Genomic DNA, 15,098 nt, shown 5'->3' on the forward strand with positions numbered 1-15,098 from the left:
TTTTGTTTTCAGATGTGTGCTCCAGCACAGTAAGATGACACCTACTTTCTTCTGACTTCCGCTACTGTAGTTAAGAAGTCAACTGCTAGTCTGTCACTTCTTTTAAGATCATGTTTTCCCCACTCTGGCTGCTTTTAAGAACCTATTCGTTTTAGGCACTCTTTTAATTTACTACTATATACCACACAGAGGTGTGTATTTTTCGTTTATCTTGCTTGATTTAGTTGGGATTCTTCAATCTGATGACATGTCATCAATCCTGGAAAATTTTCAGTCTCTGAACGTCACCCTCCCCACCATTCTCTTCACTCTGTCACTGACTGTCAAACCTATATTTTTCTGTGTCATGCTTATAAATTAACATTCTTTATAGTTCCTGTTATTCAATGCTGTATTGTGTATTTTTACCAATCTTTCAGTTCATAAAATAACTTTTTCTGCTGTTTAACTCATCTGTGGTATTTCTAATTTTAACCACCATGTCTCATTTCTGTAAGTTCTATTTAGCTTCTTTCCAAATGTCATTTCTGGCAATCTCATTCTTCCATCATATTCCTATACTCTCATTTCTTTAAACATATTAAACAATTCAGAATATAAAATATTGGATGATTCCAAAATCTTCAAACTTTGCAGGTTTAATGTGGCAATATGAAGGTTCTTGTTGACTCTTAACTCTCAAGACTCTTGATTCTGTTTCTATTTGTTGTTACAATGTGTTTGATTATGAATAATAGTCCTTGGAACTATCTATGGGACTCCTTTGAGGCCTGGCTTGAAGGTGGTCTCCTCTGAGGAGGATCTAAGTTTTCCTACTCTTTTGGCTTAGGGAGATTTCTAAGCAACAGTGCCAATTCTAGATCCAAACCTGCATAAAGGAGCTTCTGATACAAAATTCCCAGGGAAGACATTTCCACTGAGATAGGCAGACATTCCTACTTATTCTTTTTAGGAAATTCTGTGTTCATGAAGTTCATCCATTAAAGGTTTTGGCTTGAAGGGGGCTGGCATTAAGCCGGGATCTTTGACCTCCTACTCTGAGCCCATGGGTAAAAAGCCAGGCTCTAGGGCTTGTCTATACCACCTGACTTCAATTTAATTCCTTTTAGTAGAAATATAGCTGTCTAGGAGAATCGGTGAGCCATAGAAAAATGGCTTCTTCATAAATTTTCTTCCTTCATAGAGATGACTATTTTAGATATTACTGTTCTAAAACTTCTAATAATTTCATTTTCCTTTGTAAATGCTTACATTATGAAGGGCCAGAAGAGAGAGAAAGTATTTCGATCTCCTACCTTTTTAGTGATTTAACCAGTCACTATTTGGTTTGTTGGTTAATTCCCACTTCTAAATTTAGTTAATTGGTGGTGCTTCTTTGCAACAGTGTAAAAGTTTCCACTTGGCTGGAGAGAAACTTATTTCCATGTTAGCATTGTAATAATCACTCAGAAATCACTATAGCATCTAATTTCTCTGCTTTTACAATGAGTTCCAGAGTAATTTCTTACAGCTGTAACATTTGATGAATGGTGTATTGAATCCACAACCAGAGGATAATGCCAATAAACTGAGTCAAAATATTATATGAATACTTTAATGCAAAATGCTTAACACTTAAAATTAGCAAAGCTTCATTTAAATTAAAACTCCATTTAACTAAAGATGGTTAATCCCAAGAATTGTACAGTAGTTGATTTCTGCTATGGAATGCCAGTCCTAATGCAACACAGTAAGAACTGCATCGTTAGCTGTCATTTCCTCCATTGCTCTTCTGAACCCTAAGGGGTAGGGGAGAGGGTACTCAGACACAAAACAAAATACAACTCAAATAAACTGCGCAGTGATTCCTAAAAGTTATAACCCCATTTTGACTAAGCTGTCCAACCAAACCGCTGGGGAATAACTGCAGGTATTGTTCCAGAGCTGATAAGAGGTTTTGTTTTTACAGCTTGGGAGAAGTTCTGCACTAGGTGAGAAGTCACAGTTTAAGGATGCAGGTTCTGTAAATAGTTACTACATATACACATTTAGTGTCTGTAAACACTAGAAATATACATTAGACAGAGTACCCTTACCAGTCGGGTACAGTTTAAAAAAGAAGATGAGGTAACATGAATCTCAAAGTCCACAGGAATCCTGCCTGAAGAGTTTGAACAGCTGCCAGTAATTCACTTCCAACGTGCAGGGTTAAGGCGTCCCTGGGACCCTTAGGGTTTGCCAAAACTGGACTCACTGGCTTTCAGCACAGCAACCGCATCTTTCACTGCATGGTAGATAACATTCTTCACCTAAAAGATGGGGGAAAATACAGTCAGGTTACCATTAAATCTAAAATCTGTCACTAAGAATAAAGTTTGCCCCACCAATTTTATTACCATTCTCTCAGGATTTAAAACTCAGTATTCAACATGAAATGTCAATATTTGAAAGGCCCCTGGGCTCCTTTAGGCCAGTATTTCATACACATTTTAAACCCATGCCTCCTTTGAAGAACTTAAACGCTCATTTTACCCCTTCCACAGGCTGTGATGCCTTTGGCCCTGCTCCTGGTGAGTGCAGGAAGAGGCAAGTCCTGGGGTACAGTTTCATTTTGCAGAGTTTATATAGTCCCTTAGTTTTCCAAACATGAAATTGTATGTTACATAATTCACTACTAAAAACCTTTAAAAACCCCACTATCTCAGATCCTCTTTGGATGCCAGAGATTCTGTTCTGCTCTTCCCAAGGCTGAGAACACTACAGCACTAAAGGTCTTGGTTCAAGACCCCTGCCTGGCAGCTGAGCCAAGATCAGAAGTCACATCTATTCATTTTCAACAGTAAAGCCTTTCTCTTTGGGCACAGTCCCTTACAAAGTCTAAACAATACCAAACCAAGATGGGATTTCCTCTATGTTTGTTCCTCCTTTGCCTAAGTAGACAGTGGAACTAGACATAAGGCCAGATCAACTCACTACATCACGTGTGCGATGGCCAAGTTCACTGACTCTCTTTATAAAGTTAGTAATGAGCCATGAAGCCAGAGTCAGAGTCCACCAGGAATCACTGCTATTTTTACCTGTAATTTATCTTCATGATTGGTATGAGTCTGTGACAGATAACGGAATTCCTGAGTAAGCCAGAAGCAGTGTTTAACATGTTCTGGAGAAACAAAATCTTCAGCCACTTTGATACAGCTATACAAGTTATGAACCTGGAAAACACCAAGCCACATCAGAAACACACACGAAAGTTCATAGTGCAAAGAGAACAAAGCATAAAGTAACGGTTCTTGCCTGGTGTGGAGCTCCTGCTGGGATAAACACCACATCCCCAAGAAACTGTACAATAGCCCAGCCTTGAACTCCATACTCTTGATGAAGACGCTTCCTTAGTGATCGGTCTAAATACCAGCTCTGATCATGAATGGGATCATGGTCTGCTGGGTTTTCTTGACCTTGCTCTTCAGATACCTAGAATACATTAAAAATATTATGAAACTGAGCAACATGCTGAGGCTCAATGAGGGCACTTTCCCCCCTCAACAGTGTGGGCAGTCAGTAAAATGTCAGACCTTCTTCGACGACTGCTCCTGTTGGCAGAAAGTAACAAGTATACTCAAAGACATTCACTGAATGAGCCAAGAGAAGACTAAAAGAAAATGTGGCTTCCCTTCTGCCATTTCCTATAAACCATAACTAGCAATCTGCATATTTTTGTAAATACTGTATTTTGGTCAATATTTTGATCCAGATTTTTAAATGCAGATAGGCTCAAGCTCCTTAGAAATAGATTTGCTGTACTGTAGTTATTAAAAACCTGTATTCACTTAAAAATCTGAATTACAAAATAGTCCCAAAGATAGCTGTAGATTAAACTTATTTGTTCTAGACCATGCATCTGGCAGCACAGACTCAGGGTGACACTATCAAAAAAATAATATGTGACTAGCAGGTTTTCTGGAAGAGGCAAATGCTCCTTAGCCAGAAACATCTTGATCAAACAAATGCTGGTTAAGGACCTAAGTGGTACCAGGCAACAGGCTAGGAGTGTTCATATCCATTCCTCGTGAACAACTGGAGTATCGGCCACAGACACCTGGACTGCAGCCAGCGGCCTCAGTGGTGAACAGGTTAAAAACTGAATATGCCCATCTTTCCAGTTACCTAGATCTTCTACACAGACCCCTTGCTGAACAACCCGCCAATTACTGGAAATGGAATCTCCAAAACTGCTGCATCCCTTGCCAATGAACCTTCACAAGCTAATGGCCACAAGTAGGGCCTTCCGGACCTACCACTAAGTAAGGGTGGACATAACCAAGAGGGACCTTAGAAACTCACTCAGAATACAGCCATCAAAGACCAAGGAATGATACATGAACTTCTGAAGTGCTTAGATTTTCAAGGCAATAAAAAAAAACAGATGATAAGAGATGATCAGAGGAAATCACTTGAAGGCAGAGCTCAAAAATCTCCAAATGTACTAAAATATAAAACACAGACATAAGAAAAATGACAAGGCCTCCTCTTTTCAGAGGTGTGAGCCTAATCATTTTAGAAAGCTTTGTTCCTTAGCAACCAGCTTCAGCCTAAGCAATCTGACATGCACAGATTTAACTTTTGAGGTTGTCATTACTTGCCAGTAACCAAGTCAGTTCTTGACATGTAGTAATTTATAATATTGCTATTCTTCATGCCTCTCTTTACATTCCATAGGGTAAGAAGCACACCTTTTTAAGGAATTCTCGTATCTTCTCCGTGTCCTTAGCAGCGTATATGTGCCAGAGGGCTCCTGGCTTCTCCCTTCCTTCAATAAATCGCTTTATTGTGAGTTCATCAGAATCTCCGTCTTGGATGGTCTTAAGGACTTCTACAGTGAGAGATAGCAAATGTCAGACCATAGTCTCCAGCTCAGAGAGGTAGCCCCCCTTTCATGCTCAGCACCTTACCTTCTTCTTGATCACTCTGTCCTTTGGGAATTCCCACATAGACCATGACGTTAGCTGCATCAGATACATCTAAGTGAAGATTTGTTGTTCCATATTTCCGATCTTCTGGAGTAATTAATCCTGCAAATGGAATACGTCCTAAATTTACTAAGACAACAAAGGCTACTAGTGTCTTTTCTACTCCCTGGGAAATGCTTAGTCACAGAATTTTAAAAGCTGCCTCTCTAATGATGTACAAGTACGAGGATAATATTTAATATTAAATTTATTTTATTCTTCCAACTTTGAACGAAAATACTCTCTTATTAAATAATTATAAAAATAAAAAACCAACTCCTAATACTAGGACTTCTGTTTAGGCAAAGTAGGTCCCTGACAGACCCTTCCTACTAAGAAACAACTAAAAATCCTGGATGAAATCATTGAAAAAAAACTTCTTTAATGAGTCAATGAGCTTGCAAGAAAAAAAAGAAATACTCAAAAGCCAAAAACTCGAAAGCAGGACTCAAGAATGGTAAAGCAGACTCCTGAAGCTGGGATTTGCCAAAAGGACATATGCCCAACTAGATGAGCTCAAGCTTTTGTTGTCACAGCCTAGGAGGACTCTGGGGCAAGACACAAAGCCCAGGGTCCAATCATGACATGGAGTCTAATAGAAATTCTCCTCACATACACATAAGGCTCGGACCTCAGATGGCTATATACTCAGTATAAGAGGGAAGACTGCCCAACACATTCCTTGGTTCCCTCAACTGTGAAAAAAAAGGAGTGAGCCAGAGCACGAGGTCTGCTCATAGTCTGAGACTCTAATCTCTGACTCCTAGAAGGCCCACCCTACTCAGCAGTAGCCCTAAGGCTCGCTGAGCCCTATGGTCACCTTGGATGGCCCATCCCAACACAAGGACTTTGCTTCTTGAATGGGCAGCAGATGGAAGCGTGGCTTGTGGTGGGAAAGCAGAGGCCATTCTCTAACCCACCAGGCCCTGAAAGAGCCACTCTTGTTTGGAGGAGGCGAAGGAACTTCCTTCTCTCTTGCCAGGGCCTGCGGTTTTAGGAGCAGCTATACACAGCAGAGGGCGCCCCATAATTTCAACCAGGGACCGTGGCCCTAGAGCCCTGTTGTAGTTTCCTTTCTTACCAGTTTGCTGAAATATCAGCTCGAGGAGTAGGTGAAGCATTAAGTATTAGGGCAGGAAACCACAGGATATATGGGATTTGCTTTAAAATGGTAAAAAACAAAACAAAACAAAACACATAAATGGAAGGGATAACGAAACAATTATGGCAAAACACTGATAGCTGTTATAACTAGGTGATGAGTATGTGGGGAGGCACTGTACTAGATTCTCAAGTTGTGAGTGCATTTGGAAAATATTTCTATGACAAAAAAAGTAAAATTCAAGAAGGAAAAAAGCAATTAATATGATAGAAGGAAAACAAATGAAGTTATATATGACAATATGGATGAATATCCAAAAGTCTGACTTTATTTATATAATACTCAAAAACAGATTAAAAACTGAAAGAATATTCAGCAGGAATACAAGAATATATGGTGAAATTATAAATGTAAGGGAATGGTAAACACAACCTTTAGGATGATGTTAACAGTGAGAGCAGAAGGAAGGGGCTGGAGGTGGGAGAAGAATGAGGGAAGGTGAACAGGGTCTCAGCCTCATCAGAGGCTCCCTGCTGCTCTGGCCAGAGCCAAGTGAGTTAAAAAAAGAATTATGCAAAATGAAAAAGGAAATGACACCTACCCAGCCATCAGCCCAAAGTCCATCCAATCCCAGCTACAAGTGACTGCACACTGATAAAACCAACCTCTAAACTGAGGGAGCCTGACTTCACATGAAACCAGCATTGTAAAAACATAATGGTCCCAGGGAAAGGATTCCCAGAAAACAGAAAATCCTGAAACAGATCACCATGGACTTTCATGAAAAGAACTGACTCAGTAGGGGCTGCTGGGTGACAGAGCACTGGGGGTGGGGGAAGAGTAAAGGAGATTGGCTCTAACCCAGAAATCAGGAGACCCAAGGCCTAGTCCCGGATCTGCCACTAGCTGCCCCTTGGGAGCCTGAGCAGGTCAATGTCTCTTGTATTGTTCTGAAGTCCCGGTCCCCACTTGTAAAACTAGTAATGGTGCTGGAGCTGGAGAAGGGTTGACTACACGAGCACTCCAAAGAGCCTTTCACTCTACTTGTCTGACTGAGGAGTCACAGCGCGATCATCCAACCGTTCAAAGATGACTGCTCTTCAATGATGTTTATGTTAAGGTATAAGTTGTTTGAAAATGAACTCATTTTCATTATTTTCAGCCCAAATGCTTAGGCTGGATAGGAAAAATTGTGTCATAAGAAAAGCTTTTATAGAGTAACACTGCCATCTATCTACTGGAGTCTAAGGGGAAAAGGTCTGCTGCCAAGCTATTTAAAGCAAGCAGACAATTTATTGTGGAAAACTTCTCAGATAACCACTTCTACTCTATAAAGCTTCCTGATTTCTATAAAGCACGGATAATCACTATGCAACATTACACCATTTACTTTAGTGGAAAAATGTTTTCATTTATATAAGTTCATTGTAAATTGCCACTGTGAACAGAGTATGCCCTGAGATCTTGACCATCCAGCTGCTGGGAAGGGAGAACTCAGCTAGAGAACATGCTACAGACCCACAGCATATGCAGGGCTCTAAACTGAGACCTGAAAAGCAAAGGGAACAGGCAAGGGGACTTCTGCCTGCCATGTCCTCTCTCCCACAGACCATTTCTCATCCCACGCTGGTGGAACTATTTTGGGCATCTAGACTGTGGGAGCTTCCCAACATGAACCCCACTCTCAGAATGCTGCCTGACCCCACTCCCCTCCAGGTGGTTCCCTGGGCTGACTCCACCATAACAGAACAACTGTGGGGTGAGGTCCATGCTGTTGCTCCTCCCCTCCCCTAACCATCTCTGGAGAACACAGCAAAGACACCAAAAGACTCTGTCCTTTCTTCAGGAGGGTTGCCACCCTCAGGTCTGAGATATTGGAGTTGGGAGTAACTATGGGAGGAAGAAATAAAACCAAAGAAGTAATTTCTAAAAGGACTGGAAAAATGGGGGCCAAATACAGTATAAAAGACTACATCGAATTCACTGAATGATCCGAACAACTGAAACTTCACTCAACAATCAATTGATGAACAATTCCTTCAACATGGCAAACTGTAATTGAGACTTAATCAAGACCCCGCATAAAACTGGTCAATGTCACAGTGATGATGATGAAAGATGACTCTGGTAACTGTAGAAAACAATCTCTATCCCGAGCAATCCTCCTTATTGCAGTTTACTGAGTCATGTTCAAACAATAAAAATCCAGTTCAAAGGCTGCTTTCAAGACTAACTTAAGTAACTAACTACTACCCACCAACATAGAACATGGAATTTACGTGTGGCAGATGTTAAAACAGCTGGAATGTAGCAGATTGATCTAAATGTTCAGCAACATTACAATGATTAATAAAATTACATTCATTCAATGATGTACCATGCAACCATTAAAAATTGTCATGCTAAAAATTAAGCAACACATGAAGATTTTACAATATAATATTAAGCACAGAAGAAATTAAAAATTGCATATGTCCTACAACTGCAACTATGAAAAGGAAACACACACACACGTGGCCAAGGAATGAAAGGAAACGTGCAGAAAACAAAGCCTATTGCTGTGTTAACTATTAGGATTATGGATATTTTTCATTTCTCCCTCCCCAAAAATAAACGTTCCAAACATTTTGACTTGATTTCCATTATAATCTTTTCAAGTTAGCCATTTCTTCCTTACCATAAGCGTTATACATCTTGGGACCCAGATCTGGCCTAACAAAGTAGTTTGGCAGCCTAGAGGCCAAGTTCAGTTTGCCATCTCTCCTTGTGTACTCGGGCAGTGGAATGTTGGCCATCAGATCATCAAACCTAGGACAAGAGAACCGAAAATTTGCAAAGTAAGCTTGCCTTTCTATCCATCGTGTGATTTGTTTTGTTCCTTCTACACCGAAAGGAACAAACAAAAATATCTGTGCTTGTGAAGATGGAGATAACTATCATTAGCAATATTTAAGATTAGAATTATAGTAGCTATGAACAAGGACATCTTTCTCTCCTACAGCACACATATGTGTCAAATGATCTGGAATATTTCAGACAAAAATTTTGAGCAATAAATTCCTGATAAGAAGTGACACTCAGGGATACATTATTCATTAGTTCTAAGGATCCCTTTTAAGGTTCAAGCTCAAATTAGGAAAATGGATCTACCAATTCAGCTGTCTTATTGTCCAACGCAATGACATTACTATGTTACACGGAACCCTGACATGTCTGATCCCACTACTGCCCGCAAGCCTGTGTTTGTATGTCTGAGCCGGCCTCTTCTGCGGCAGAAGACTACAGTGGAAACGTGTGGAGCTTTCATCAGTCAGCCAGCTCTAAAAGTCAGTAACTTCTTCATCTCATTTAAAAATAGACATTGCAAAAAGCTCTAGACTAGAAATGAAAAATCAGCACCAGTAAAACTATGGGAACTTTCATATTTCCCTGAAAACTATTTTCTTGCCACCTCAGAAAGAATTTATCCTACCAAGTCAAGGACAGAATCATTTCTCCCCCTCCCCATACCTGGAAGGCATCATGTCTCTAAAATCTTCCCCTGGTGGCCAGTCCTTAAGTTTCAACACCATTGCTTCTTTTTCATTTTTCAAGCGGTCTGAAAGGTAACGAGAATTACTGAAATGTTACTATTTATAACTCAGAAACAGACCAAAGTAAATGGAAAATTAACACTTTATGCCTTAACAACGCAAATATATTTATCTCTGCAAAATCTTCATAACCTGATATGTTTAGTAAACAAACACTATTTTTAATATTCCCCTCCTGCTAACTGCCCACCATTTTATTTCCACAGTGCCAACAAACCCATTCACACCAAGGAGTCAGCAAGTGGTAGCAAAATAAACATCCCCAACTAATTTGTATTAGGGCCCTGTCTTTTCTAGATGCTTATTAAACTGGTGCTTGTTTTTTGAGATTTCAGCCACTCCCTTTCCCCCATTACACATAGGTGGTGTTTTGACAACTGTCCTCTCAGATCCAGCCTCCTCCTCCTACACAGCATTCTGGAAGAAGTGAGCAGCTCCCAACTAACAAACAGCAACACACTTTAACAATCAAAGGCCACAGATGTTTAGGAAACCCAGCTTTCTGAGGCCACCATGAAATAGAAATGACTGTTTTGCTCAGAGAGACAAACTACCTGATGTTCTCTTTAGGGACAGCCAGCTCTAATACAACACTCTCCCCCACCTCCACCTTCTGGAAGATATATATAGGGTTTAATCAAAACTGTTTTCTTGTAATAGAACTACTACCCCATTGCAGGTAATGCCAATGAACCAAGAACGAAGGAGCTCTAATTGAAAAAGATATGTTGATAATTATTATCAACAGCAATAACTATTATTTCATTTCTTGCTGTGTTCCACTCTCTGCTAAGTGTTTTAAGCATTTAATCCTTACAACTAAACCCAATATACCAGTGAGATTAGGCACTATTTAATGTTCCCATTTTTGAATGAGGAAACTGACAGATGCCCAAGGTCATCCAGCTATTAAGTGATAGAAATGGAACTGGAACCCAGGTTTGACTTCAGACCTCACACTTTTGAGGAAGATTTGTATGTTTCATAACCAACCAACTACTGTCCCATAACCTAGGTGAAATAGGTGCACACTCCAGGAGGCACCAAAGACAGGAGAATACAGGATACAGTGTATGTCCAGAGGAGCAGCAGCACTGCACTGGGGGTGGCGTGCTGCGGGGCGGGTGTGCAGCAGAATCGTCAGTATGGAAAAGGCAAGCTGCAGTTGACTCTGGGTTGCCTTAAACCATACAGACGGTTGGTAGCTTAAACCACCAAGCTCATGTACATAGCAAGTACACACCAAGAGTCAGGATTTGAACCCAGGCCTAACTGGAAAGCAGACTGTGGTAGCTGTGCCGCCAGATGCCCTTCAAAGGGCTTGCTGCTAAGACACAGTGCAGAGAGCTGCCCTGCCAGGTGATGCCCTGCCCGGGGCACCAGTATCTAGAGACTGCGGGAGGTAGGGGATAAAGGCCCTGACATGTCCCACTTCAGCCCAATCTGAGACAATGAGGGGCAATACTTGCTCCACAACTCCCTGCCACACTGGCTGAGGCTTTGCTGAGTCTGCACTGCAGCTGACTCTTTTCCCGCCCAGTCCTGCTTCCTCCTTCTTCATTTGACAGATGTTGATCCCTAGGAAAACATCTTATGTCGAAAACTCCATTACGCATTATATAAGAGTTAGTTATAACTTTGTCATAAAGTTTGTTGAAATTATGGACCATAACCTGTAAATGTGGGTAACAGGGAACAAGCAAGCAGGAGATAAAAGCTGAAAGTATGTCTAAGAAGAATGAGAGCGATGAATGAGCAAACTTGAACTACTGAGAGTCTAAAGAATGAACTGGCCAAACCCTCCAGTGGGGATGGGGGCATGATGACAGGTGTCTGTGTGGATTTGAGTTCCCAGGGCCCAGCATGGACTTGCTATTCTTGGAAACAGTTTATCCACAGAAAGGGCCAAACCCCAGCACCAGACACACATGCCTTCTATTGCCACAATCCCCCCTCGCCCAGAGGAAGTAGGCAGTGACTAGGACACCTTGTGTTAAATGAATTCAGATTCCCTGGCAACTTCCAGTCTACTTACCTTGTTAAACAATAATTAAAATTTAAAAAAATAATAAAAAGGATATATGAAGGTGACACATAACATAAAACCACTAGCCTTGAGTCACAAACCCTGGCTTTCTGCCCCCGTCCCCCTGTGCACAAGTGGAAGCACAGCACTTCTGTCACAAGACGGACGTGGCACCACCTGAAAAACAGATGACCAAAACCTCACCTCTCTAAGGAACTACAGAGTGAATCTGCCTCCGTTCAAAAGCATAAACTTTGTAAAAAGAAAGGGGAGGAGGAGATAAGACACTAACTTTAAACTCTAAGATAATGGAAAATGCTGTTGTTGCCACTGAAGGGGCCTCAAGCTCCTGCCATTCCCGTGTCCCCTCCTTCCACATCCTCAACCCCTTGGCAAGTCTTTAATACATACTCGGAACATCTTCAAATCCATCCCAGAAGTCTCCTACTGTGGCTCCTGTGATGATTTCATTGGTTCTACAATTAACTAAGTCAACTTCCTGATTTCCAAATTCTTTCCTGAAGGATTCGGGTTTCCAAAGTTCAGTGTTCAATTTATGATGCACTCCCGACACCATCACTGGCTAGAAGAAGAGAACGAAGGCTTTAGTTTGAACTCCCCCAGCTCTGCCCCCATACCATGGCAGCCCCTCTTCAAACAGCTGCTGGTTTGTGTCTCTGTGGCTGGCCTTGGTCTCAGATGCCAAAGTGACAGCTTAGTCCTCTGAGCTCCCACAGCATTTCTTGTCTTTACTACTCATCTGCTACACACGCCCCGTGCTCTCAAACTACATTAGTAAGCTTCTAGGAGCAAGGTTCACACCTCCTGACTCAGATCCCATTATTCACAGAACCCCAACACCAAGGCTCAGGGCCAGGCCCAGAACGTGCAGAAGAGACAGAGGCGGTGCAAGTGTCCTGTCCAAAGAAGGCAGTGACACTGGCCTCCAGCCTGTGGTTGCCATGCAGGAATATGGACCTGAGGTGCCAAGTCTTTGGTTATCCAAGACAACCCTTATCTTTATGTGAAACAGCCTGACTAAAATATTGGCAACGAGTTTTTCTAAAAACATTATGTAATCCAAACAAAACCTGCTGGTGGACTGCATTCAGTCTGTCATTGTCATCACAAGCAAACCCTATTAGTTCATACACAGGGCTGAAAAAAATTTTTTTCAGAATTTTCTTTTTTTGTTGTTAAATATATACATTTTTCTATTGGGCAATTCCCCAGTCCTGGCCTTGTCCAAAAGCAAAGTGTTCCTTTAGTGAGAACTCCACCTGGCTCAGAAGAGAAGCCAAAGATCCAGAAAACAAAACAACCAAAACAAGAAGGCAGAGGAGCAGGTCTAAAAAGTCATGCATCTCCTAAACTATCAACCAGAACTTAAGATCAATCAACACTGCCCTTTAAAGCAGGCCCCCAAGGAAACCACACACCGATTCTAGGAGGACACCACATGGCTCTGGCTCACCTAAAACTGCCTTCAGCACAAGGTCTTTTAACCCATGGAAGAAGGACACATGATTTTTATCATATTTTTTCTAATTCCTCAAACCACATCAGCCATACCACATTAGTCATACTTCCACTTCTCCTGTTGAGGTTTATCATGCAAGAATCACTGAGCCCAGAATGCTCTCATCAAAAATCCAATGAGTGGTTGGAAGCAATCAAAATCTCAATGGGAAAGACAGCTCAGGAATGTCTGCTGTAAAAAATAAGACTCACAGCCACACTCTGCCCTAATATCCACAATAAAGTGCAAACACAGGAGATGAAGTATACACCACTCATAACTGAGGGAGGAAGAAAGGTGAAGCAAGTCGTCAGAAGTCTGCCAAAGGGACTGAGAAGGGGGATGTAAGCTGGGTTGGGGAGCAGAGGCCTCTCTTACTTGTCCTTGTTTCCAGCACTCCCTAAACACATTCCAGTTGCTCTTATTGTTGGGATCTTGCAGGCACAGCAAGCGATTATCACACAGCCAATAGTGAGGAGTGTCAAAGCCCAGAATGCTGGGCTTGATCGTCAGTCCTTGAGGCCTCTTAGATAAATCAGAGGAGGTCTTATTTTGCACCAAGGAGGCAAAGATGTCATCAAGGATTTTTGGTGTATTCTTGAGTCCATTTTCTGTCTGAATTTGAGAAAGAACAGAAGTCTTAAATATGTCATTCCCTAACATCAAAAAACCCACTCCTAAATGGGAGGATGAGTACACACTACATATCCAGAGAAGACTCCAAGCCAGGACCCTCAGACAAAGAGGTAAGTCCTCTTCCTCCACTTGACATCACAACTCATAGGAAATGGGTACAGGACGAAGTGTAACAGGAGGAAATGGCCCAGCCCAGTAACCCTGAGAAGCCCACCTGCCAACGACACGGCCTTCTGTACCCATGAAGGAAAGCACAGGATTCATAGCCTTCTTTCTACTTTCTTTTTTTTTTTTTTTTTTTTTTTTTTAAAGATTTTATTTTTTCCTTTTTCTCCCCAAAGCCCCCCGGTACATAGTTGTGTATTCTTCGTTGTGGGTTCTTCTAGTTGTGGCATATGGGACGCTGCCTCAGCGTGGTCTGATGAGCAGTGCCATGTCCGCGCCCAGGATTCGAACCGACGAAACACTGGGTCGCCTGCAGCGGAGCGCGCGAACTTAACCACTCGGCCACGGGGCCAGCCCCCTTTCTTTCTACTTTCTGTTTCAATTTCTCTAGTCTCTTCTTGTTCTGACTATTCATCTACAAGGCAGAGTACAGACAACAAAACAAAGGCATACCTTTCCTGTAGAGGAATTCAAGAGATTTCGGAGAAAACCAGAATTGTTGTTGCTTACAGGTGTCAAAATTGTGCTGTTAAAGGTGTGGAGGACTGTGCTAGATTTGCTCAAAGGGGGGAGGGGTGGAAGACATTTAATTTCATTCTTTAAAATTGGCATCGTTGGTTGTTTTTCTAAAAAAAAAAATCAGAAACAAAAACATCCAGATGGAAAAGCATACTGAAAGGCAAATCCCTTACTGGTCTTCTATTAACAGAAATACTTTGGAACTTGGTTTTCATTTACTGGAACCAAAAAACTTGAGAGGATAAACACTGACTTAGACAAGGATTTCCAACTGGTATTAAAACAATAAATATCCAATATCCAAGGCAATACTATGGTAAATGGTTATTTTTTTAAACTTCCATTTCTATTTGTTTCTTCCTGGCACACAAAATACAACTGATTTTTGTAAATTAACATTGTAACTAGCAACCTTGACAGATGTTCATTCAATATAGATTCTTGTATTTTTATTTATTTTTTGAGGAAGATTAGCCCTGAGCTAACTGCTGCCAATCCTCCTCTTTTTGCTGAGGAAGACTGGCCCTGAGCTAACATCCGTGCCCATCTTCCT

General features: G+C 41.4%; 1 protein-coding gene across 5 annotated transcripts in view; it reads right to left on the reverse strand.

Annotated features, from left to right (window-relative positions):
* Nucleotides 1-1,578: 1,578 nt before the first annotated feature.
* The window catches only part of KDM3A (lysine demethylase 3A), a 50,132-nt gene continuing 36,612 nt past the window's right edge, over nucleotides 1,579-15,098 (reverse strand). For all 5 annotated transcript variants that reach the window (XM_023618770.2, XM_023618771.2, XM_070236210.1 and 2 more), the window contains exons 17-26: nucleotides 14,480-14,652; nucleotides 13,604-13,840; nucleotides 12,118-12,289; nucleotides 9,598-9,685; nucleotides 8,765-8,895; nucleotides 4,929-5,048; nucleotides 4,710-4,849; nucleotides 3,274-3,450; nucleotides 3,057-3,191; nucleotides 1,579-2,288 (exon numbers count right to left, since the gene is read on the reverse strand). In XM_023618770.2, the coding sequence (XP_023474538.1) occupies nucleotides 2,208-2,288; nucleotides 3,057-3,191; nucleotides 3,274-3,450; nucleotides 4,710-4,849; nucleotides 4,929-5,048; nucleotides 8,765-8,895; nucleotides 9,598-9,685; nucleotides 12,118-12,289; nucleotides 13,604-13,840; nucleotides 14,480-14,652 (1,454 nt within the window). In that variant the 3' untranslated portion in view covers nucleotides 1,579-2,207. The remainder of the gene's footprint in view (nucleotides 2,289-3,056; nucleotides 3,192-3,273; nucleotides 3,451-4,709; nucleotides 4,850-4,928; nucleotides 5,049-8,764; nucleotides 8,896-9,597; nucleotides 9,686-12,117; nucleotides 12,290-13,603; nucleotides 13,841-14,479; nucleotides 14,653-15,098) is intronic.

The sequence above is a fragment of the Equus caballus genome, chromosome 15 (assembly GCF_041296265.1).
Source record: "Equus caballus isolate H_3958 breed thoroughbred chromosome 15, TB-T2T, whole genome shotgun sequence".
In the NCBI taxonomy this organism is placed as follows: domain Eukaryota; kingdom Metazoa; phylum Chordata; class Mammalia; order Perissodactyla; family Equidae; genus Equus; species Equus caballus.